The 26,474-nt window shown below is 41.9% G+C and overlaps 1 protein-coding gene across 4 annotated transcripts in view; it reads right to left on the reverse strand.

The window, feature by feature from the left end:
• Positions 1–1,891: 1,891 nt before the first annotated feature.
• Kcnq5 (potassium voltage-gated channel subfamily Q member 5) overlaps positions 1,892–26,474 on the reverse strand; it is a 500,328-nt gene continuing 475,745 nt past the window's right edge. For all 4 annotated transcript variants that reach the window (XM_040729298.1, XM_021228536.2, XM_005072274.4 and 1 more), the window contains 3 exons: positions 9,723–9,854; positions 8,336–8,462; positions 1,892–6,641 (listed from right to left, as the gene is read on the reverse strand). In XM_040729298.1, coding sequence (XP_040585232.1) covers positions 5,679–6,641; positions 8,336–8,462; positions 9,723–9,854 — 1,222 coding nt within the window. In that variant the 3' untranslated portion in view covers positions 1,892–5,678. The remainder of the gene's footprint in view (positions 6,642–8,335; positions 8,463–9,722; positions 9,855–26,474) is intronic.

Genomic DNA, 26,474 nt, shown 5'->3' on the forward strand with positions numbered 1-26,474 from the left:
CAAAAAGAGAAACATGGCATGTACTCTCTCATATATGGATTTTAGACATGAATCAGGGGAGTACCAGCATACAATCCAACTGCCAGAGAGTCTGGGAAACAGAACCTTCATTCTGCGACTGATGAAAGCAGAGGCAGATACCCACAGATAAACACTGAACTGAACTCCTGGAATCCAGTGTCAGAAAGAGAGAACTGATGGGCAAATGAGTTAAGACTGGACTGGTTTAACCCACAGAAACAGTTGACCTAAACAAGGGGGAGCTCTTGGACTCCAGATTGATGGATGTGTGGAAAACATGGAACTGACCCAGACCCTCTGAATGTGGGTGTCAGTGAGGAGGCCTAGGTAATCTATGGGGCCTTGGGTAGTATTTATCCCTGGTGTACAAATTGACTTTGAGTGCCCATCCCACAATGAGGAATGCTCTCTCAGCCAGGACTCTTAGGGGAGGGCCTAGACCCTACCCTGGATGACATGACAGACTCTGGAGATCCACCATGGAGGGCCTCACTCTACCTGGGGATCGGAGTTGAGATTGGGTGGGGAACTGGGGGGTGTCTGATGGGGAGGAGGGGAGGGAGAGGGGGCTGTGATTGACATGTGAAACAAGCTTGTTTCTAACTTAAATTTCAAAAAAGGAGGGAAAAAAGATTTATTTGTGGAGAGATAGCTCAGCAGGCAAGAGCACTGGCTGTGCTTACAGAGGACCCAGGTTCAATTTTCAGCACCCACATGGCAGCTCACGACTATCTGTAATTCTAGTTCTAGGATACCTGATACCCTCATACAGATATACATGCAGGCAAAACATCAGTGCACATAAAAGAAATTTTAAAAAGATTTATTTGTTGTTATATTTTCATGCATGCACACTCTCTTTGAGTTTGTGTGCCAAATGTGTTTTGCGCTCTTGTTGGCTGGAGGAATGAGTCCTATCCTCTGGAGTTAGAGTTGCAGGAGGAGGTTGTGAGAAGATCAGTGGTGGGTGTTGGGAAATGATCCTGGGTCCTTTCAGAGAGCAGTGATCACTCTCAACTGCTGAGCCATGTTTTTCAGTCCCTATGATGGAGTTTCTCATGGGACAAAGGACACCGTCCCTTTGAGGTAGAGACATTCCTGAAGAGGCAGAGCTGGGTGCATGCTCCCGTGTGATCTTCACTGGATATCTACCTGGTCTTTATTTCTCATCACTTGTGTTGTTAGTTATACTGTTTTGTTATACTGGCTGGGTGTCTCTAAGACCAGTTCCCCAAAGACTCTCAGAGGTTTTTGAGTGCTGACATGAACACCAAGAATAGGAAATTCCATTCCATGAAGCTTTCTTCTATGGTACAAATTATTAAAAATAGTATATAAATGTCTGGGGTGAGCTCCATGGCTCAGTACTGGCCTAGCATTTGTAAGAATTTAGATTTGAATGTATGTGATACAGTGAATTTTGTGTTTAGATTTGGATTCCATCCCTATAGTATATTATGTATTTTCAAATACTTTCATATTTTTGGTTGTGAGCCCAGTCGTCTCTCCATCCCTGTATTTTCCAATATTCTAAAATCAACATCAATCTGCAACCTAAAAACATTTCTATTCCCAGGAAGTGGAGATAGGGGCTACTCAATTTGTAGCTAACATAACACCCACATGGACTGATGTCTGAGTTATGATCCATATCTAATTATGTTCTTCTTGACAAGGGGATGGCATGGTCAGAGACCTGAGTTGAATTCTCAGACATCAAAAAGAAGTTTTTCTTACCATATCCTTGAGAAGATGAAAATCTATATTCCCAAATGCTAAACTTTCTTTACCAGCATCAAAATATACGTCACTATAAAATCTGTGTATGGTTTGGTTGGTCAGTTCTGGATAAAAACAATCACACTCGCTGTTTATAGACATCTTTTTAATGTTTTAGTTTAAAACAAATATCTCAGTAAAAGAGAGCAAAGGAAATTACATTTTAATGATAGCTTGAAATGGGTATGGTATTTCTGATTTAGTTGTTTTCAGGAAACAGACAATTGTGTTGTTTTCCTACATGACTTTAGAACCACTCACTTAAATGCACATAATTATATTAAATTAAATTCTCTTACAAAACACAACCATGTCATTTAAGGCAAAAAAAATCAGGTTCTGGAGAATTAGCATTTATGATATTTCCTTGATATGATTGAATGATCTGTTTGTCTGGGTTTCATCATTTATGGTTTCAATCTGGAAATGGTTATGATATCTAGTTAGTTTGTGCCTCGACTCCTCTATTAGACTTGTTTGACTTTCAGATTAAGAACCTTCCAGACAAAACTGTGCCAACAAGAGGTCAGAAAGGCACCTAAGAACAAGAAATCATCAGAGCATCAGAAAACCCAGTAAAGCATCTTAATTTAAATGACCTTGACATCCACAGATACGAATTTGGTTGAACAAAAAGCAAACACTTAGATTAGACATGGCAACAGTTTTTAGTCAACCTCCTACAAGGGATGTCTGCTGTACATCTTAGCTTGATCAACCCTGTGAATTGCAGAAGGCAGATGGGCTTGAGCTGAGAAAACACAAGGCTACTAGTGCGCTCAGCTGAACTGTGCTCCCAGACACCCTTTGGGGTGGAGCAGTAGGCCTCTGCTAAGTGTAAATGGGAGATCCCCTCCTCCATTTCCCCAGAGAATGGCATAATAGGTATAACCCTGAAGTTTACATGCCAAGAAACCCGTCTTGCAACGTCCAAGAGTTTTTGTGCTAGAATAAAATAGACACAAAATGGTCATGGCTTCAATGTACAATCGTTTTTTTTTTTTTTTTCACAATGTAGTTTTCCACATTTTGCTTAAGACTTCAGTGATGTGTTTTGGCTTTGTCTCTAATTCTTCAGTCTTCAGCTACGTTAGATGAACTATACTGTGTTTGAGCCCCGAGGATGCCTAAGAAGGGGTCCCCAATACATTCATGATTCTTGCTGCCAGTGGGGTTCAACCTGAGACAGTATCAGTGCTGTCTGGAAGCTGTCAACTCCTGCCTCTTCCTCAGCCATTGCTTGCAGGAAACCTTGTTGAGTGCCAGGCAGGTATTTCTGGCTCTTGCCCAATGGAGGGATGTATTTTTTTGTACACATATGGGTACTTCAGGTTAGTTGGAGACACGGGTAAATGAAAAAAATCACATTAGTAATTGACTAGCATTCTGTTTGGAAAATGAAAAGAACAGCTTTAAAGACCTGACATTTTTCAATAGAGTGTAAAACTCAGATTTTGTAAGTGTTTTCTTCCGCCAAAGGATCCTGAATGCTATTCTCCAGGAGACTGCATCAGATTCCAAGCAAGTTTTTTTTCTTTTCTTCTTTCTTTCTTCCTTCCTTCCTTTCTTCCTTCCTTTCTTTCAATAGAGTCTCTCTGTGTAGCCCTGCCTGGCCTGGAACATACTTTATAGATAAGCTGGCCTTGAATTTACAAAGCTCTACCTGCCTCTGCTTCTCAAGCCCTGGGGTTACAGGTGTGGACCACCACACCCTGCATGCATCCTAGAGGGGTGAAAATAAGGAAGACTTTTAAACATCTCACCGTTTGCCAGAAGTGAGGCTGGGAAGCGCATTTGAGGAAGAGAGACTTGGTTCGTTTGAGGGTGACAGCTGGCTGGGGCCTGGTGAGGTTCTAAAGGAAATTGTGGTGAGGAATCACCAAATAGTTAAGGGAAAGAGAAGTAAGGGCAACTCATTGACAAGAGCTTTCTGCTGGGGGAAAGGCTTGGGAGGGGCTGGTGGATTTGGAGTTCTTCTTCCTTTGAGCAATCTCCTGATATCCCTAGATCCTGCTCATTTGGCCTGGATGCTGAAAAAAGCGCCGCCCCCTACTCCCTGGCCAGTACTAATGGTTAAGAAAAAATGTCTTCCTCCACGAATTCTTCAGTCATTCTTGTCTACCAACTTCTCTCAGATCTTTATTTCTTTCCTTCCTTCCCTCCTTTTTATTTTTTATTTTTTTGATTTTTCTTTTTTGAGACTAGGCTTCACACAGCCAAGGCTGGCTTTGAATTCCTGAACCTCCTGCCTCAACCTCTCAAATAGTGGGATTCCAGGTATGCACACATGCTAGTCGCTCTAAGCCTATTTGAATGTTACTGGTCAATACCTGATGGTCCAAGATATTTAGTTCTCTCTGTTTCTGAGTCACTCTCTTGCTGTATAATCCAGGGTAGCTTTGAACTCACTATCGCCGGTCTCAGTCTGCCAGTGCTGTGATTACAGGTGCTTGGCTGAATTCTAATAAGCAGCCGATATTGCTTGCATTTTGAGAAATACATGTTGTTTCTTTGCTGTCACAATATATTGCTAAGGGGTTTTGACCTGCAGACACAGCCAATACTATCTGGTTTGTGATTATAAATGTTCGTGACCTAGAAACTGAGCCGATAATTTCACATTTGGGATAATATTGTTGGGAAGAATAGAAAAATGTTCACTATAGTATAAAAGTAAAGGAAGTTTAGCTTTAGTCTTCCATGTGCAAAATGTACTACATAATAGCAAAAAGACATTCAGGGCTTATTAAAAATAAATAGCTTGCAAAATTCTCTGCTATACAAGAATAAGGGATGTTTAGGTAGTTGAACTTCCTAGCGACATTTATTTTCTAAAAAAAAATCTAGTTATTTCATTTTGGCTTCTCTCCTCACTGTCCTTTGGGGGAGGGCAGCCATTTCCTTTAATGTCACCCACTTGGTGGTAATGCTTGTGTCATCTTTTCCAGTCTTCCTCAGTCTTCTTCCCTGGGCCCTACCTGCATGCCCACTAAATGGGAACAGCTGGTCACAGTGGCCATTTGAGTGGGCAGGATGGGCAAACCGTGTTCTCACAGAGAGACCAGCCCAGCGGCACAGGCTGTAAACCCATCAGTAGCTCGTATGCTTGTAAAGATTTTTGACCATTTACAGAGTTGACCCCTCCATCAGAGACTATTCTCCTGAAGCTGATGATGTCAAGGGATCGAGTCTCCTGCCCCACCGGCCCTGAATAGCAGTATCTGCCCATTTTCTAATTAGAAAACATTCTCAGCATAAAGGACAACATGACAATGATGTGCAAAGTTGCTTGCCACAGCGCTAAGTCACTGAAAGCACACAGATTGACATTCAAATTACATTAATAACATGACTGAGAAGGATTGGGTTGGCAAAGATATCTTGAAATAAGCAGCCATTTCTGTTATATCCCAAATTCTGCTTTACTTGTGTTATTAGCAGCTGTTGCTAGCCATTGCGTCTAAACATACCTTATGGTCTAATTTTGAAAATGTACTTTGTATCTAGTCATAAAAGCAGAAATGCCTGAAATTTTGAAGGCGTTTACTCTCACAGTTTCAAAATACAGCATCAACTCTTGCAATTGAACTACTCCCAACATCTTCGCACACCCCATAGCATCAGCAGCAACTGTTTGCTTGGGATTTTAGACTCAAGGTACATTACTAAATGCATGGGTTAATGTCGATGCACCTTGGAATTTCTGCCATCCCTAAACATGCATTTTCATGCAATTAAAAGATAACGGGCTTATAAGTTGCCGTTCATGTTCTTCCCGATTCTTGCGATTTCGACTTTTTAGAAGGGCTTTCAGAATAGTTCATGCAGTGATATGTATGGCTAAAAGAACAGCTATACCTAGAAAGAAAACAAAGAACTTAGTTCAGTTTGACATGAGGCAAACTGAGGGCTTCTGTACTGTCTCCTGTCTTACAAATGTTCTGAGATGACCGCGACCTTCCAGTCCTTAGAGAGTCCGATGTAAAAACAGCTTCCCCTACGGGCTGTGGGGTGACATCAAAAGTATCTGTTTCTGCCTCCTCGGCACCCAGTTCTTCATCAGTTATAAACAATTTGGATTCTCTCCACTTGGGGTAGAAATCTTGGCTGCCTCTGGACCCACTCGACTCACTGCCTGAAAACTGCAGGTTCAGTTCCTCTGTCGACCTGATCAGGTTTTGAACAGACAAAGATTTGCCCAGATCCTTGGGTACCATGGGGCGGACGGACAACAGAGTTTCTCCTCCCATGTCAAAACTTTTCCTCAGGGACCGATCCTTGGTCAGGTTTGACTGTGCAAACTGAACGTTTTCCTTGGAGGCAACAAGGCAGGTGGTGACGTCAGAAGTACTTTCTTGTAAGCCCGTGGGGTTTGGGTGCAGAGTCTCTGGTCTGGATAGGTGTTTGATGGCTGGGAGAGGGGGTGGGATCTGTAAAGTTGTTGGGGCTGCTGGCTTGGGTGCTGCGCTTATTTGGTTTGCAAGGTTATTGGTGGCCGCCATGGAGGAGCCATCGTTTTGACTCATTGGCACCTGTGTTGCTTGGCTGTGCATAGTCGGGCTAAGCGCGTAGAAAGTCTGAGCACTGAACTCATTTGGCGTTAAAATGAACTGCAGGCCTCTTGAGATGTTGGCGCTGGCTGACCTTGTTAGGCAGCCGCTGTTCTGTGCAGAACTGGACAGGTCTTTGCTGTCCACAGGGCTTTGATAGTCAGATGTCTGTTCATATTCGAAAGGCGGGATCTGGAATGACGCCAAAGTGAGCGCCGAGGCGGAGCCTTTGCGAAGGACCTGTTGGTAGATGTCCAGCAGACAGTCCAGCTTGGATTCGATGGACTGGACCTGAAAATGGAGGAAATGGTTACGCACAAGGACACTCTCTTAGGAGGAACTGGCTTTCCTCTTGGGATGCAAAGGGTAAAATAAGGTTTTATTGGCAAAGTAAAAAAAAAATGCTATGAAGGTCAACTGCAGTTCTGACTGTCACCGAGTGTCACACTGGTGGTGACAGCGCTAGAGGAGGAGAGGGAGAGAGGGTCACTTTCGCATTTGTGACCCTCATTGCACTCTTACTCTACTCTTCAAAACTTTTAGCGTTTTTCTTTTTGATCATACAAGCACCATCAAAATGCATTTTTTTTTTCTTGGATTTTCGAGACAGGGTTTCTCTGTGACTTTGGAGGCTGTCCTGGAACTCGCTTTTGTAGACCAGGCTGGTCGGGAACTCATGGAGATCCACCTGCCTCTGCCTCTCCAGTGATGGGATTAAAGGCGTGTGCCACCAACGCCCTGTGTAAAATGCATTTTCAATCAGCATGTTTTTCTTAGCTAAACTGGTTGATTTCCTTTCTGGAATGCTAGTGAATTTTAGTAAGAATGTATTCTGTAATGGAATTAAGAAATTTAAGGATCAGTCTAAGAAATTTAAATTAAAAGACAGGCATGGTTGTACATGGCCCCTAATTTCATCACTTAGTAGGCAGAGGCAGGTGGATCTCTAAGAGTTCTAGGCCTAGCAGGGTGGTGATGGCACGCGCCTTTAATCCCAGCACTTGGGAGGCAAAGGCAGGCGAATCTCTGTGAGTTCAAGGTCAGCCTGGTCTACATACTGAGTTTCAACCAGAGCTACATAGTGAGACCTCATCCCCAAACCCCACAAATAAATAAATAAATAAATAAATAAATAAATAAATAAATAAATGCTTTCAAATAAATATTTACAATTCCATTGGGAACACTCTTTGAGAAGACACAGTCTCAGGGTTAACAATCAGTGTTTGCCACAACTATGGTGAGGTTTTAAAATCTTATTTTAAATGAAGGAAACTAAAGGAAACATAAAGAAATTGAACAAAAACACACCTGAAAAACAGATTTTTGCTATCCTACTATTGAAACTTACAGTTGGTTCCAGGTTAAGCATTAACGGATAAGAAAAAAATTTTCTTCAAAGGAAATCCAAAAGTGTTTTAAAGGACATTGTCTACACATAAGGGCACTTTCATTTCATCCACTCTCCACTTCATTCCTTTAACATAGGCTGATCACTAGGATTAACTTTAGGTGGCCAGACATGGTGGTGCCCATTTTTAATCCCAGTGCTTGGGAGGCAGAGGCAGGCAGGTCTCTGTGATTTCAAGGTCAGCCTGGTCCACATATTGAATTCCAGGACAGCCAGAGCCCTGTAGGGAGATTATGTCTCAAAAAACAAAAACAAACAAACAAACAAACAAAAAAGGTTAGGTTTAGGGGCTGGATAGATATGGTAAGTTAAGAGGTCTTGTTTTCTCAGAGGATCTTGACTCCCAGCATCTACACAACAGACAGCCCACAACTATTCATTCATACCACTCAGTTCCAGGAGACCCAACAGCCTCTTCTGGCTTCTTTAGGCACCAAGCCTACAAGTGGTGTACAGATATACAAGCAGACAAAACATTCGTATCCTTAAAACAAGACTTGAAAAGATTAATTTTAGCGCTTAAGTTGCATATACTCAGTTTTGATGAGCGTTAACTTGTATGATTGAACGATACCTGCTTTTCAACCTTGACAACCCGGCCGAGCATGCTGACGTCATCCGTCGTCTCATGTTCTGCTGTTATTTTCTCTCGGCTCTTTTTATCTGACGTGATTTGCCCCTTTCCAAGGATTTGATCAACACTGCCAGACAAGGAAGATACCTGGTTATCGGCAGTAAACATACAGACTACACTAGGCCAGTGCCTGTTATCGGCAGTAAACATACACTAGGCCAGTGCCTGGTTATCGGCAGTAAACATACACTAGGCCAGTGCTGTGACCCAACCTCCCTATGCTGCGACCTCTTGATACGGTTCTTCATGTTGTGGTGACCCCCAACCGCAAGATTATTTTTGTTGCCCCATCAAAATTGTAACCTTGCTACTTTTATGAGTTGCAATGCAAACATCTGACATTCCCAGTGGTCTTAGGTGACCCCAGTGCAAGGGTCATTGACCCTCAAAGGGGTGGAGACTCAGAGGTTGGGAGCTGCTGCACTAGGCAAAAGTGAAACGCTCCAAAAAGGAAAGAAAGGCAAGTGACAAATGTGTGGAAGGTGAAACAAGGTGACACGTGTGCCAATTGACCTGACTGTCTTTCTTCTTAGAAAAGAGTCATTTGTGTTATCTATTTGTTTATTTGTGTGTATATGTCTGGGTATCTGCCACATGCGTGCAGGTACTTTTAGGGGGGTGGTGTGTCACGGTCCCTGGAGCTTGAGTGACAGGCAGTTGTAAAGCCAACTAACATGGGTTCTGGGATCTGAATTCAGGAACCCTGGAAGAGCATCAAGTGCTCGTGACTGCCGAGTCACCTCTCTCACCCCTGATGGCTTTCTTAACACAAGATTACATAAGATAAATTCTTTTCATCCTTCTGGCCCGTGATGAGATCAATAACGAAGGAATTGCTAGAGGAGAAATGCGCAAGCAAAGTGACTCGTTTCTCCTGTGGACCAGTCAGTTCCGAATTCAGCCATTAAGAACCATGAAATCATAATTGTGATTATTTTACACCGATAGAAAAGAGTCAGTGAGGGTTTGTTTTATACCTGATATGTGGGTGATAAACGGTGAGAAAGCTATTGTCTTTTGTAAAGTGTTCTCGTGAGCTACGTTGCTAGGTCATCACTAACATTTACTGAGTACCCGGTGCCAAGGTTACTACATGTTACAAACGACATTGACGCGTCAGTGGTCATGTCAACCCTATGACATTCACTCCTTTTCCAGAAGGCCCTGAGATACGTGGAGGCTGTTAATGTCTGATTTACACATGAAAAGAATACAATGTATGTTACAAAGTAACCTCCCAGTTGCCGACCAAAACTGAATCAGAAATACAGAATTGAGGTTTCAGTATTGTAGGAAACCCCAGACAGTTTCCATACCCATTGCTTACCGTGTTTGAAGGCTTTTAATTCTACACAGCATGTCCAGATGACCAGCAGAATATTGTTCAATGACATCTTTCACATCATACGGGCGCAGTGTTTCCTTAAACTTCCGTTTTGCCACGTGAAATTTCATAATTCTGTATAAACACATATTGAATATTATTTCCCACAACTTTGTCAAAATAAGTTACCAATACATTTATCAGCAAATATAAAATAACTTATAGTACATAGTGTAGTCTCATTTACTGTAGAGGCCAAGACAAGAGAATCACAAGTTCAAGCCTTCCCAGGGCTACATGGCCAGCTTAGGAAACTTAGTTTCTTAGAAAAAGAAGGTTAAAGCAGGACTGTGGGTACGGCTCATTGGTAGGAGACTTGACTTAACATGTGTAAAACTCTAGGTTCCATCCTCAATTTTAAAATACATGTACATATATGAAACTCTGGGAAGCAAAAGTCATGTACTGGTATTTTATGCTTCTACAGTAATGCAATATAAAAGACAGAGGTTAAAGAGGGTAATGAGGACTGGGTGTTGGTGGCACACGTCTTTATTCCCAGCACTCGGGAGGCAGAGGCAGGCAGATCTCTGTGAGTTCGAGGCCAACCTGGTCTACCGATTGAGTTCCAGGACAGCGTCCAAAACAATACAGAGAAACCCTGTCTTGAAAAACCAAAAACCAAAAAAAAAAAAAAAAAAAAGAGGGCATTATGAGAACATTTCATATGAGACACACCTTCGGCATAGCAACACATGATAAAAAAGAAACTAAACATTGAGTGTTGTATCTTTTTAATATCCATTGAAATTTCTAATTAAAACCACAGTCAAATGCAATTCTATGTGAACCTCGACATCCTAGATACCATAACACGTACGGGCAATAGCTCTTAAAAGATAGCACATTCTGGGGAGATTGTTTGTTTGGGAGATATTTGCCATACAAGCATGAAAATCTGAGCTGTGACCTCTGGCATTGTGTAAAAAGCCAGCTGTGGTGCAGTACACCTGTAATTCCAGCACTGGGGAGGTGGAGACAGGAGGATTTCTGCAGCTACTGGTTGGCCAGCACAGCCGGATTGGTGAGCTTCGGATAAGTGAGAGATCCTGCCTCAAAAAATAAGGTGGAATTTGAGGAAAACACTTGATGTTGACCTCTGAACTCTACATGCACTCACATGTACATGTGCACATACATACTGAGACAAATTGACATACATCCCTTCTCAGCACCCCTCCCCCATTAATAGAGTAACTGTCCAAGTGGTCTTTTATGTAATTATATCTTCCTCTACGACTGTGTGAGGGCTAATATGTGACTTTAGCTGTAGTATTGCTTCCTTTACTTGTGAACCGTTAGGTGCCCTTACTTTTAGTACATAGGTGTTTAGAATTGAAATGACCTCTTGGAGGATTTTTTCTTTCTTTCCTTTTCTTTTTTCTTTTCAAGACAGGATCCTTCTCTCTCTCTCTCTCTCTCTCTCTCTCTCTCTCTCTCTCTCTCTCTCTCTCTCTCTCTCTCAACAGGGTTTCGCTGTATTGTTTTGGAGACTGTCCTGGAACTCACTCTGTAGACCAGGCTGCTGGCCTTGATCCACCTGCCTCTGCCTCCTAAGTGCTGTGTGCTGGGATTAAAGACATGGGCCACCACCACCTAGCCTGGCTCTTGATTTTTAATCCAATATGTTAGTCTGTTTTTAAATTGGGGAATTTAAAAAAAGTAATTACATTTTCTTTCCTTCCTTCATTTTGTGCATATGTATGTATACACGTGCATACACATAAATGTGCATACATATGTCACAGCACGTGTATGGAGTCAGAGGAAAACCTGCAGAAGTCCATTCTGTCTTTCTACCATATAGGTCCCATGGTTCAAGTTCAGGTTGTCAGGCTTGGTTGCAAGTATCTTTACCTGCTAATGGTAAGAATCTTTGAGATTCAACTGTGTTTGCAAATCTTGGTTCTAAAATAATGCATTCTAGTTTTGAAATTTGTGAGAAATTTCATAAACTATTTCTGCAGTATAGTGTTGGATTAGCTAGCTATTTTTCTTTTATTTTAATCACAATTATCAGTGGAACTTGTGTATAAACATTTTTTTTAGGATTAAGAAATCACTCATTATAATGCCTCCATTAACATGAGCCCCAGATTTTTTTTTTCAAGATAGAGTTTCTCTGTAGCTTTTGAGCCTATCCTGGAACTCACTTTGTAGACCAGGTTGACTTCAAATTCACAGACAACTGCCTGCCTCTGTCTCCCGAGTGCTGGGACTAAAGGCGTGCACCACCGCCGCCCAACTGAGCCCCAGATTTTAAAATTGTATTTCTTCAGTAACTTTCATGCCATTAGTAGCTCATTTGGTTTGATAATCAGGTACTGCAATAGTGTCATAAAGTGCCTGCTAAAAGCAAAGGAGTGTGACATTTTAATTAATCTGTGCAGCCTCATTGCTGGTAAATGTTAAACCTGTTGGTGTTTTTCAACTATTAAATAGATCACTGATTCCTATTATCACAGTCATGGACTCCAGGCAGGGAATTGGTCTCTGTTCTAAAAATTAAGATTTATAGTTCCTTGGTTAAAAGTGGAAAGATTAAGATTTAAAAAAGAAAATATCCATTACCAACCTGAAGTGATAGGTTATTTCATTGAGTTCAAATTGCTCAGCACTTTCAAAAGCCCAAACCCAATCTTCTAATTGCACCATTAACCTCAAATTAATTATAACCCAGTCACAGCATCCCAAGTCTTTTCATCATATTTTCACCAATTTCTTTATTCAGAAAAGGGATTTTGTGTTTGTTTCTTCTTCCTCTCCTCCTCCACCTCCTTCTCTTCCTCCTCTTCTTCCTCCTTTTTGGTTTTTCAAGACAGGGTTTCTCTGTTTAACATCCCTGGCTGTCCTGGAACTCACTTGGTAGACCAGGCTGAAAACACAGGCATCCTCCTACCTCTGCCTCTCAAGAGCTGGGATTAAAGGTTTGTGCCATCACATTTGGCAATGTGTTTGTTTTTTCTTTTTCTTTCCTTTCCTTTTCTTTTTTCTTAAAGACAGGCAAAATTATTTAGTGGAAAATAAAGGAAATCTGGTTGTGGTTGGGAAAATATCTCAGTTGGTAAGCTGCTGACATGAGGGCCTGAGTCTAGATCCCTAGTATTCACAGAAGAACTCGGGCAATCAGTGTGTTATCTATATATCTGGAGCTCACCAGTCAGCCAACCTAGTCAAGTCAGTGAGCTCCAGGTTCAGTGAGAAACCCTGCCTCAAAAATAAGCAGGCATTCAATTGAGGAAGACATCCAGTGTCAACCTCTGGCCTCCACCTATACACACTCATCTCTAGGTGTGCGTGCCTGTATGTACCATCCACATGAACAAGTACACACCACACTTGGATGCATAATACATTATGTCTTGGCTTCAACAGCACTGGGAGAGGTGTTCTCTTCTGCTTTACACATGTTTTGTGAGGCAGAAGTACAAAGGTCTTAGAGAGACACACCCAGCCACTCAGTACAAAGCCTGCTCACACCCAGGGCTGCCTGGCTCCCACTTGATATCCTAACTTCCCACGGTAACAGTACTGGAGGAGAGAGAAGGCAGTTTCTCTTTTTCTCCCAAGGGTAGTGGAAAGTAGCCTTCAGCACAAGGCAGCATGTTTCTACTGGCTGCTGCAGCTTGGATGCAGCGGCCTCTGCTGTGTTGTGTCTGGCTTGAAGTAAACACCTTCCAAACTGAATAACTGAATTACCTTTTTTTTCCTTAATGAAGACCTCCCTTATTGATAAAGCATTACATTAGTTCCCTACGGCATTCATTCCAATTTGTGTGCTGCCTTTTTTACTTTTAACTGTACATACCACAGCATGCCTGCTACCACACTGTAGGAGGATCGTCAACACAATGGAAGGAAAATACAGCTAGTGTCTAAAAGAGCATAATACTTTGGGTTACACACCGAGGTGGCTCTTTATGGTCATTGCTACTCAGGGGACACAGCAGAAGGCTTTACGAGTCAGGAGTTCAAGGCCAGTGTAGGCAATATAGCACGACCTTGTTATAAATAGCAGAACAACAACAATAGCCTTAGTTTTCTGTTTCTGTGACACTACTGTAAGTACCTCTGAAACTACCTGTGCCAAGTTCGCTCTAAGGAAGACTGGGCATGAGTGATTCCTTTTTCTATATCAGATCTCCTTTCAGTTCTTTGGCGACGGATGTAATTTTTATAATCAAAGTTGGAGGCGGGGAGGGGAAAACCTCAGAGGTGAAGGTAAACCTGGGATGTCGTCTCTGAGGTCATCTTGCCATCCTTGCTTTCTGTGGCACTTCCTTCTGTCTCTGGTCATGACTGGGATGCCCCAAACTGCCTCTGCATGTCTAATACAGTGACCCGGATGTGAGCAGGCAGTGTCATTTGCTGGACGAGCAGCTGGGAGACAAAGGCAGGAAGCTGAACAAGACACAGCTCTCGCCCTCTACAACTAAGTGCTGCACGGCTCTCTGATAGTCACGTCTTTCTGGATGTGTGGCAGTGTGCTAAGCAGCTTATCAGCACCACATCAATTCAAAACTAATAACTTGCCACCTTCAGTCTTTGGGTCAAGGAAAAGCTAAAGAACTGAGCAACCTACTTCAAGGTCACACAGCTCACAAGAGGGGAGTTATTGCTGATGTCGAGGTCCACAGTCCACCAATACAGTGAGATGTTTTACGGGGAGGGTGCAGGGTAGGGCACTTTATCACTGTACAAGGACTGTGTAGACTAGACATGTGACCTCTGACACATGCACAAGTGACCCCCAAGGTCACATCAATCACTTTATCCATCTTCATCTCTGTCTTTCTGAAGGGATCCATGCTTGGAATTCACTCTGCCCCTTCGCTTCTTTGTCTTTATTCTCTCAGAAGTTCTCTTCTTTCCCTAACCCCACTAATTGCAATATTCTTCTTTTCATAAAATAAAGGGGTTCTCTGCTTACTTACATACCACTTCAGGATATATACATTACTCTCATTGTAGTCTGTTTTGCTTTGAAATGCATTCTCTACCAGAGAGTGTGGCTAATTTTGAAAGATATTCTGTTAGCCTTTGAGAAGGAAAGAATAGGTAATTTTCTGGTTACCTAGGGGTGAAATGAAGCTCATGGCTTAATAATTCTAGACCTTAGGAAGAAATGAGAGTTTTGAAAATTGAGATGATATCCTTTTTTTATAGCATTTGAAACAGGGCTTGTCTGTGTAACCCTCACTATCCTGAAACTCTGTAGGCTGGACTCAAGCTCAAAGATCCCCCTGCCTCTGCCTCCCACACTTGGCTTGAGGGAGATGTCTCAAGCTGTTCCATTATGAATTTGAAAGGTCTTCTGATTACTGATTTTCCCCTTCTCCAGAACCAATGTATTCTGGATACTAAGATGTTTAGCTATAAGGATAGGGGAAAGAAGAGGGATGTGGGGTTTGAGAAGTTCTAGGTTGGAAGATTGGAAGGGTGAAAGCTGGTGTTGCGTCTCGGGCTAGCCTGGAAGGTCTGTGTCTTGACTTTCCCGACATATGTGGGCACAAATGCAGAGAAACTAAACCATCTATCTAGACGTTTGGTGTGCCCTGCAGATCTTATGGTTTCTGCAAGAAAGACAGACCTCTGGAGAAAATAAACAAACAAATGCAGATATGACTCCAGAACACGTAATTGGCACCAAACAAACTGTGGATAAGAGTTTTGACCTCTGGCTGTCTTCTCTGGCCCCTGGTTTAGATAGGAACCATGAGGAAAGGCCAAGAAACCAGGAATAAGCTGAAGTCTAACCCTGGCTTGTTAAAGAGGCCAAAGACCGTGGGGGCCTCTTCCATGTTTACAAAAGAACTTGTCTCTAGCTTGTTCATTGCCTGGGGAAAAAAGGAGTGTTTGAGAACATTTTCCCAGAGTAAAATTAGGACCTTTAAAATAGATTTGATAATCAGGATGATGGGAGTATTGGATTGCCTTTCCTAATATACCCTGAGAAAGGTATATGATTATTTTGCAGATAAGGATCTGTGGTAAAGAGAGAGGCCAAGAAACTTGGCTGATATTAAAAACTATCAAGCATGGAATAGGAAATGAGCAAGTTGGACTCCAGTGTTAAGCCCTTAATTGTGATAGTTACTGTCTTAATATTTTGGTACTTTATACTAGGGATTTTTTCACTCACATGTACCTGGCACGTAATGTACTCAAAGAACCTTTGCTAAGTGAATGACCTGTTCTTTTTGTTGTTGTTGTTGTTGTTGTTTTGAGACAGGGTTTCTCTGTATTGTTTTGGAGGCTGTCCTGGAACTCGCTCTGTAGACTAGGCTGGCCTCAACTCACAGAGATCTGCCTGCCTCTGCCTCCCGAGTGAATGACCTGTTCTTATGCCAATTTCTGGCTGACATCTGGAGGATAAATAGCACTCAGAAGATTCCTTTCTTCACACAAGTGGGTTGCATCAATGGACAAACATCACAGAAGCTAAGAACTCATGTCAGTCTCTTAGGAAGAGCCTAGGAGTGAAGTAACCTTGTTGAACAAGACGTCATGCTCTTGCAACACCACTAGAGGGTGGAAAAGACTCACTACAGACCCAACTTGGCGCCTCTTTCAGAAACTGGAGAAGGCTGCTCGCACATTTTCTGAGAACGAAGGAACTACAGCAAAGTTAAACTCTGGGTAGAATATGCCTATAAATACACACAAACACATGTGCGCTTCTGAGGAGTGAAGGAAACGTAGGTGCGTTTGTTGTGCTGCCATGAGTTATAAAATCTTAAAGAGTCTTGTTCTAGTCCTCTAAATCAGGGTGAAGACATGAATATGCAGGAAGAAGAATAATGGGAAACAGAAGCACCAGTGACTACTGCTGCCACCAAGCAGATGGATGGACCTGGCCAGCAGCCAAACCATGGGCAGGGCGGAGAGGGCCCGGCCGACTGCGAACCGAAGAGGCGTTTGATTGACTGGGAAGACAGCTCTACTTTCCAAGCTTGGCTGCTCATTGGAGTCAGCCAGGGAGCGTGGGCCCTGACTCTAATTCTGATTTAATTGGTCTAGGATATGACCCAGAGAATTTTGATTTTCTTTTTGTCTTATTTTGAGACAGAGTTTCACCATATTGCTGGTGCTGGATTTGAATTCTTGGACTCAAGTGTTCTGAGTATCTGGAAGTATAAGCTGTAGCTACCACACCAGACTAGGCACCAATACACACACACACACACACACACACACACACACACAAACACTCATACACACATTCATATACATACCCCACAAACTCACTTACACATACTCACTCACACACACACAAACTCATACACTCTTACACACTCACAAATTCACATACATACCTCACAAACTCACGCACACACACACATGCAATACTCTCTCTCTCTCTCTTTCTCACACACACTCCTTTGTAGTGAGAGAGACTGAACTCAGAGCCTTATGAATGCCATGAAAGTGCTTTATCACTGAGCTACACCCCCAGTCACAGAGACTTAATGAGCTCTCGTTTCTTGTCTGCCTGCTGTCGTGATAAACACCTGCTCAGAGAGGAAAGGGTTAATTTCAACTTACAGTCCATCATTGAAGACAGCCAGGATAAGAAAGAGGCAATCCCCTTAAGCCAGAGTGCTTTCAGTCTAGTGAGGCAGCTGACGAATGGGCAGAAGGCAGCTGAGAGCTTAGGCCAATCTGAGAGTGCAGAAGTGGTGTTCAGCTAGACTCGGGGAGGTGGTAGGACATGATTTCTGGAGGTGACAGCCCTTCACAGGCTCTGCATGCCCATCTCTGGCCCATCTCTCTACACCGTCTTGGCTTCTTGGGTTTAATCTGCTCTGCGTCTCTGTATTTCACAGCTCTTCTTCCAAGTCTGAGAAACTCCATTTTCTGATTTGTGAGTCTCCATAAGAAGCACAGCATCTAACACATTTAGAATCAAGGGTCTCATCGGGGCGTTGGTGGCGCACGCCTTTAATCCCAGCACTTGGGAGGCTGAGGCAGGTGGGTCTCTGAGTTCAAGGGTGGTCTACAAAGTGAGTTCCAGGTGAGCAAGGGTTACACATAGAAACCATGTCTTTAAAAGCCGAATAAAAGTAATAAACAAAACAAAACCAATTAAGGGTCCCAGTGCTCATTCTTGAATGACAGAGACTTTGGATCATCAAATACCCCCACTACATCACAAACTACCCCTTTCTCGGTTTTTAGACATTAACTCAAGATGGTGTTATTCATGAGCAAATCTAGTAGATAACCAGGTCTGCATGACTAGATAATTTGTGCTTCTAAGTATATGTGTTATTCACCATGATATTTAGTGATATTGTTTTCCTGTTTTAATATATAAACTTGTATTTGTGGGCACGGTATTCATTTGTTTTCCGAAGATTCTGCAAAATGAGTTAGAGAAACATACAGCTAAGACTCCTCTGTCCTTTCATCTCAGACTGGGATATTAGCTACTAGGGAAGCCCGGGAGATCTTAGACGCCCTGACTCAGTCTTTCTCTTGCTTTAAAAAAACAATTAATTAATTTTAGATCCCAACTGTAGCCTCTCCTCCCTCTTTCCTCCAATCCCCCATCCACCTGCCCTCCACCCCTCCCCCATATTCTACCCCTCCTCCATAGTCACTCAGAAAGGGGAAGGCCTCCCATGAGCATCAGCAAAGCATGGCATATTAAGCACCTTCCCTGGCATTGCACAAGGCAATCCAGCATGAGGAATAGGTTCCCAAGAGACATTCAGTTTAGCTTTTAACTTTTAAGATTTATTTTATGTATGTGAACAGTTTGTCTGAATGTATGTATGTATCTTGTGTATGTTTGGTGCCTGTGGAGACTAGACGAGGGCTCCAGATGGAGTTATGGGTAGTTGTGAGACACTATGTAGCTGCTGGGAACTGACCCTGTATCCTCTGAAAGAGCAACAGATGCTCTTAACCACAGAGCCATCTCTCTAGTCCCACACATCAGCTCTTAGCAGAGGCATACACAGGTACATCTCTGCATATCTCTTGATATCCTGAACCTCACTATGTAGACCAAACTGAACTTGAATTTACAAAGGTCTGCCCACCTCTGCCTCCTGAGTGCTGGGATTAAAGGAGTGTGCCACCGTGCCATGCCTAAATTATTATGACTCTCAAGCCGAAAGATCTAGGAGCCTGTTCTGTAGTTTGGTGAATTTTCTTTTTAAGAGTGTAAGGCAGTAAAACTCATGCAGAGACTTGTAGATCCAAGCAAATCTATAAATCATTAATTCCTTCCCAGGGTCTGCTTAACCTTGGTATGTTAACTAAATTTGGGGACTTTGTTTGTCTAGGAGTACAAAATTAAGCATAAAATCTAAAGTGTGAAAGGAATAAGTAAATAAGTACCCACACACTCTATTGGTCTTAAATCATTTTGTCCCAGCAGCAAAAAGGAGACTCAATTTAAATTATAACCAAATAAAAGATTAAAAAAAACCCGTGTCATTACAATGCGTCATTAAGAGGAACAGTAGTTTAATTTAGCCTCAAAGAAAATGTGGCCACAAGTGATTGTCTTCAAAACATAACCAAACAAAGAATGTCCTAGGGAATATATTAGCTGATTTTAAAAACATGTGCTAAATGATCCTTGCAGCATCTGCAGACAGCACCCTTTACTGTAGCATGGCTGTCAAGAATGTCTTAATAGTGACTTGAAAACAAGCCTCCACCATCCGTTAAAACAGCATAGGAGCCATCAGCAAGATTAAGAACTAAATACCTTGCAGATTCAACAGCAGCAGCAGCAGCATCAACAACGACAACAATCTAAAATGGCAAATGTCACCTCTTCTCTTTGAAGTGTTTTTATGTAAAGTGAGACTCAACAAGGATCCAGAGTTGAGGTTGCCTCTCAGGAAGGGGCCAAGAGAAGGGCCCTGTGTATGCCTCTCAGCTCAGGTACAGCACAGAGAACACAGGAAAACTCTGTCATCCAACCAGGGTGACAGTGAGGTCTGATTTGCATATCTACTTCAGAAGGTTTGACATGCCATCCCTGGCTCTTCAGTTGCTCATCAGATGTGAGGTTTTTTTTTTTTTTTGGAAGAGTTGAGTCTTTGCTAGTCACAAAGACATTCTTGATAATCATGTTCATATTAATAGTGAAAGAGTACAATATCAAGATTTTAAAAGAATTCTGTTTGCCATTTGACTTCAAGCCCTTCCCTCTACCCTGTCCCTCCCTCCCCCTCGTCCCCCAGAGTCGCATTAATGTTGATGAACACTTTTTTTTGTTTTTCGAGATAGGCTTTCTCTGTGGCTTTGGAGGCTGTCCTGGACCTCACAGGCTGGCCTCGAACTCACAGAGATCCGCCTGCCTCTGCCTCCCGAGTGCTGGGATTAAAGGCGTGCGCCACCAACGCCCAGCTGCTGATGAACACTTTCAAAGGACCTTATTATTTGATCTTTCTGAACTCTCAGCAGCACTTTGCACATTTTAAGTTCTATCTCCTACTCAACCTGGTTCCTCCAGGTTGTCTTCTCCTACACCTTCCTGGTTTCCATCTGTCTGCCAGTCATGCGTCCACTGTCTTTGCATACGTTTAAGCATTGGAATCTGTGTACATCATTTTATTTTATTTTACTTTTTAGTTCCTGAAATGAGCCATCAGTAAGACAGTAGTCATTGTGCTGCTGGTTACCAAGTTTGCTTCCATTCCATTTTTTTTTCCTACTCTGCTGCGGAGCCCCATTGGCAACCTTTAGACTCAACAGTTGTTTCTCTTAAGGCAGATACACTATTCTTGATTCCCCCTGCTCTTTCTTCTCATCCTTCCCTACAGTCCGTAATTTACTTGTTTTGTTTTAAGACCCAGTCTTACCATGTAGCCCTGATTGACTGTGAACTCTTGATTCTCTTGCCTCTATCTCTTGAGCGCTAGGATTTCAGGTCTGGGTACTATACCTGACAAATACTAACATCTGTGTGCATGTATGTGTGATGCAGTTGTAAGGATGCCAGAGGTTGAAGTTGGGTGTCTTCCTTGATTTCACCGCTTTATTTACTGAAGAAAGTTCTCTGGCTGAACTTAAGGTTCAGTGATGTGTCCTGGGGGGGCGGGCCCCCCTGTCTTTGCCCCTTGAGCATGAGGCTTACAGGTGGGCTGTCACTCCTGCCTGCTGGCTTTTAATATTCGTTCCAGATATCTAACTTTGAACCTCATGCTTGTACATGAAACACTTATCCATTGAACCATCCTCATAGATTGCATATTATATATGTACACATATATTGTATTCAGTATATGTCATATATAGTATATCTATATACACACACAGTATTATAGATACAGTATAAAACAGTAGTCTTTACTTCTCAATCCTCTCTTTACTTGGCAATCATAGCATCTTTTTAAACATTAGAATAAAGCACCCATCACATAAACTTATTTCTGTATTTAAACACTTCTCACATTCCTACTCTTTTAAAACAGCTCATGCTCCATCTTCAGTTTTCCCTGTACTTTCCTGGTTTGTCACCCTCTACTAACACACACTCTTTCTAATGCCGCTATCATTTCTGCATTTTTCTGTAACTCTAATTCACCCATGTTTAATCCAGCTCACCTTAAATAACCTTACTGGTTCCTATGGATCCACTAGGTTTCTTTGTTCCACCTCTCCCTGAATGCCGCATCTGGTGACCTGCTGACTTATGCATGCTCCAACTATCCTATCCTGCTGGGTGTCACAGTTGACTGTTCATGTTTATTCCTGTGCCTGGTGCACAGGAGAAACTCAGCTTACATTTTTAGGGTGCCTACACTAACTTCTGGGGGGGAAGTTCAAAGAGTCTGTATGTAGTTAGACCTCTGTAAGGGAGGAGGGAAAGATGACTGCTAACCCTTGCCTTTCTTTCTTCTTTCTCTTCTTCCTTTCCTCTTTCTACTCCTCCCCTGCCTCCTCTTCTTTTCTTCCACCATGTAGCCCAAGTTGGCACTGAATTTGCTATCTTCCTCCTTTTTTTAGCCTCTTGTGCTGGGATTAACGGTGTGTGCCACCTAACTTCTTATTTCTTTAGAAGTACCTGAGTGTGTGGAGTGTAGCGTGGGACAGTCACATCCTGAACAGGAAGGGAGGAATTAGGACTTTGACTTATGATTGAGTGAAAAAAGTATCCTTTTTTTTTTGTTTAAAAATATATTATTTAGTATGTATACTAAATAATGTGTTCTGTCTGCATGTATCCCTGAAGACCAGAAGAGGGCACCAGATCTCATTTCAGATGGTTGTGAGCCATCATGTGGTTGTTGGGAATTGAATTCAAGACTCTGGAAGACCAACTAGTGTTCTTAACCACTGAGCCATCTCTCCAACGCTGCCTCCCCCATTAACCTTTAATTCTGGGTTATTTATCAGTCTAAATAATAGATTGATAACTTCAGAGGGGTCATAGTTAGCACACCTTTGGGGAGGGATGCAGGTGAACAAGGCTGTAAATATTGTGGGAACCAAAAGCATCTCTTAGCAAAGGGAAAGGAACGTTCCTCTCATGTGTCTTGTCATGGGATCAAGTAGGGAGGAAAAGCTCAGCATTTTCTTCACCTTGAAAGAGGGGCAGCGGAGAAGGCAAGCTGCAAGGCACTAAGGAGCCCAGTCAACTCAAGGGCTGATCATTAGCATTTGCCCAGTGCTTACCAAAAGCCAGCACACAGCTCTCAGTGGCTGCAAATATTATTTCATTTAGTTTTCTCCACAGCTAGAACGATACTATCACCATCCCTATTAGAGGCTCTTGGCTGGGTATAGGATATCCTGTTTCTTGGATCAAGTTTCCTGAGCAGCCAGCCCAGTAGGATAATGATGTGGGGTAGATGATCCATAGTGCCAGCATAGTCAGCTAAAGAATTCTCTGAGGGGCTAGGGATGGAGCACGATGGTAGAATGCTTGCTTGTCTGATTATGCATGGCCTTGGACTGCAGCCTCAGTGCTGCAAACAAATACACAGAAAGAGAATTCTTTGAGTTTTCACTATTGACTTTATTATTTCGTTTGATTTTTTTTAAACAGTTGGCTTGACTTGGGATATAAAAGGTTGCCTACAGTGCAACATAACAGGCATGGCGATGATTGCATATAAATATTAAGAGAAGTTAGGAACATAATATTAATTTATAGCTTCTCTTGCAGTCTTTCAAAATAATGAGCATTTGAATTGGATTGTTTTTAATTATCTTCAGTAGAAAAATAGGCTGAGCAGTATTCTCATTCAGATTTTTGCTTTGTGGTCTTGGACATCAATTCCAGGGATTCACGCATGTGAGGTTGGCACTCTGCCACTGAGATAATCATATGAACAGACACACATTTTCTGCATATATAATAGCAGCTTATATAAGAACAATGGTCACTGAGGACCTCATTAGGAGTTGTGCTCATCCTAGACATAGCAATTCTATGAAAGCACACTAGTGAGAAGCATATAAACACCACATTGTCCAGTGAGCAAAGCCCTTTCCCCAAATGCCCAATTCTTTAAACAATATTCTCACATTACCCTGGTGTGCATATCTGAGAAATAACCTAACTCAGTGCAAGAAAACAAGCTATACATCTTCTCTTGCATTTTAAAAAGGTTATCACTCTGAGTCTTTTAAAAGAATCTAGTTGCATTGATAAGACTTTCAAACACTTGTTAAAACAAATAAAAATCATGCATCATGCATTCATTTATATGAGAATTTGCCAAATGTTCACAGTTTTTAAAAAAATGTGTATATGAGTCTCTGTGTGGGCATGTGCACATCAGTGCAGCTGCCCATGGAGGCCATAAGAGGGTGCTAGATCTCCTGGAGCTGGCATTATAGTCAGTTGTGAGCCACTCAGGTTGGGTGTTGAAAATCAAACTTTGGTTCTCCATAAGAGCAGCAAGGGCTCTTAAACACTGAGCCATCTCATCAAGCCCAGAATCAAACTTCTATAGTGATCACAAAACCAGTACAAGCATAACACATAACTGTTACTCAGCTTCTCAATTTCCTAAATAGTCAGTGCTCTGCATTATGGAAGATCATGTCAAGGTAATGGCAATTTCTTTCCTTTCATTCTTCCTTGTCATTTAAAAATCAACCATACAAAAATAAATGGTTTCATTATAATATTTTGATACATGTACACAGTTCATTCTAATAACATTCACTTTCTATCTATCAGTATCCCTTGGACCCTTCCTCCTATTGGTGGATCTTCGTCTTCTTTAAATAGTACTTCTACAAACTTGATATTTTTTGAAAATGTAGATTGTGCATATGAGAGGAAGCATGCCATATCAGTCTTTCTAAGGGTCTGGCTTATTTCACTTGACCTATAATCCAGTTCCATCTATTTTTGTTTTCCTGCAAATGACATTTCATTCTTCATTTATGACTGAGTAATGCTCTGTGGTGTGTGCTTTCCAGTTTCCTGATACATCCATTTGCTGTTGGGAATATAGGCTAATCTTATAACTTGATTGTTATACATAGAATATGGGTGATGTTTTTCATACAGTGATTGGAAAACAGGTGTCTTACCATGAAATAGTCAAAGGCAAGTGAGCAGAATGCTGTATAGCTTATCAATCAACTTGCTGTTAATTACCTTTACATGAAATATTTAGAGAAAGGTCTGTGGTAACCTTGGAGGAAATACACAAAACCAAGTCATCTTTTGAGTAAAGGACATATTTTAGCAATTATCTAAGAATAGTCTAATAATCTAATAATTTGACTGAGTATGAAAAATGACATTGAAGGGCTGGAGATATGACTCAGTGGTAGGGCATTCACCTAGTGTGTGTAAGAAGCCAGGTTGGATTTCCAGCATTTCAATATAGCAGCAGCAACAAACTCGACAAACAAATAAAATCCACCAAAAATAGGTAACCTCCTTTATTATAAAGTAATTGGAGGGAGGGGCTTGGTCCTGCCTCAACTTGGTATGCCAGACTTTGTTTACTTCCCAAGGGAGGTCACCCTCACTGAGGAGTGGATTGGGGAGAGGGGAGCAAGAGAAGGAGAGGGAGGGAGACCTGGGGTTATAAAATGAAAAAAAAAGAGAAAAAATAATAGAATTAATTCTGTATGAGTTATAGTCATCTTATTTCCTGAGATGTTGGGAGACATTTAATAAAAACTAATAACTGAATATAAAGAATTGGTACCTTGCTGTTTGTGAATGTAGTAATATTTTTCATATTGTCACCCTTGTGGTAGAATGCATATTTTTTATCCTTTGTTTTAATTTGAACTTGTCTTTCTGAAATACAAAAGACATATTCATGTATCCACATTAAATATTCTAACAAAAAGGAAAATGTCAAAGCAAAGTTGTTTGTTTAGAGATGGATAATGGTTGGCTCATACTTGGAGTCAGTAACACACAGAAAACCCTATATCAGGTGAGTTCTAAGAGATGGGCATACTTTGACAAACTTCTTAGCCAGCCTATGTTGAACTCATTTATGCAATTAGTACCTCAGGGAAAGAGCACCTTTGTATAAAATTTAGGGACACACACCTGCAAATTTCTTTGCAGAGCAAGTTGTATTGGGTGGTCTTTGAATTGTGTGTCTTACAAAAATAGTTTAAATTTTATTTTAAATGATATGCATGCATGTGTGTGTGTGTGTGTGAGAGAGAGAGAGAGAGAGAGAGAGAGAGAGAGAGAGAGAGAGAGAGAGAGAGAGAGAGAGAGAGAGAGAGAGAGAGAGAGAGAAAGTGCCCATGGTCTCCAGAGGAGAGAGCCCGATCCTCTGGATCTGGAATTTTAGGTCATTGTGAGCCACCTGATGTTCTAGGGATTGAAGTGGATTTCCTGTAGCAGTAGTGTATGTACTTAACTGTTAAGTATTTCTTCACCTTATGAATCATGTACCTGTACCTTACATGCTTCATGGATGAGCAAATTCAGACTGTTAGTAAACTCTTTAGTCTAGTGACTCTTAATTTTCTTTTTTAAAGTAGTATCTAATTATTTGAAATGGAATTTAGGAGTGATTTAAACAGCTCCGGGCAGAATCAGAATAGAGGGGAGAAAAATATCCCTCCATGTACCAAGTATTATCACTGAAAGCCTCAAAATCCACAAAAAATCCAGTCACCTCAATCAAGAAGCTCAGCTAAAAATAAGGACTCAGGGCTAAGTAGGTAAGAATGCTTGCTGCCCAAGTATGAGGACATGGGTTCAGATTCCAGCACCTACTTGTAGAAGCCAGATGTTTTGTACTCAGGCCTGTAACCCCACAGCAGGAGATAGGGGGAAGATGAAGGCAGGAGATTTGCTGGGATTTGTTGACCAGATAGTCTAACTAAAACAGCTCCAGGTTCAGTGGGAAACCCTGTCTCAAGGCAGCGATAGAGCAGGACATATGACATTTTCCTCTGCCTTCTGTCCATATACAGTGATGTGCAGACTCCCTCTACCCCAGACACTCACATGTGCACGACTCCCACATACAAATTAGAACCAAGCTGGGTGTGGCGGTAGACACTTGAAGTGTCAGCCTTAGGGACATGGAAGCAGGAGGATCAGATGTTCAAAACTGGTCTTAGCTATGTGTGTGTGTGTGTGTGTGTGTGTATGTGTGTGTGTGTGTGTGTGTGTGTGTGTGTGCGCGCGCGCGTGTGTGTGTGTGTGTATTTGTGACCAGCCTGGGCTGCATGAGCCCCTGTCTTAAAAACCAAACAAAACCCTAACAAAAATACAAAATA

Source organism: Mesocricetus auratus, unplaced genomic scaffold (assembly GCF_017639785.1).
Source record: "Mesocricetus auratus isolate SY011 unplaced genomic scaffold, BCM_Maur_2.0 Super-Scaffold_100021, whole genome shotgun sequence".
NCBI classification, from domain to species: Eukaryota; Metazoa; Chordata; class Mammalia; order Rodentia; family Cricetidae; genus Mesocricetus; species Mesocricetus auratus.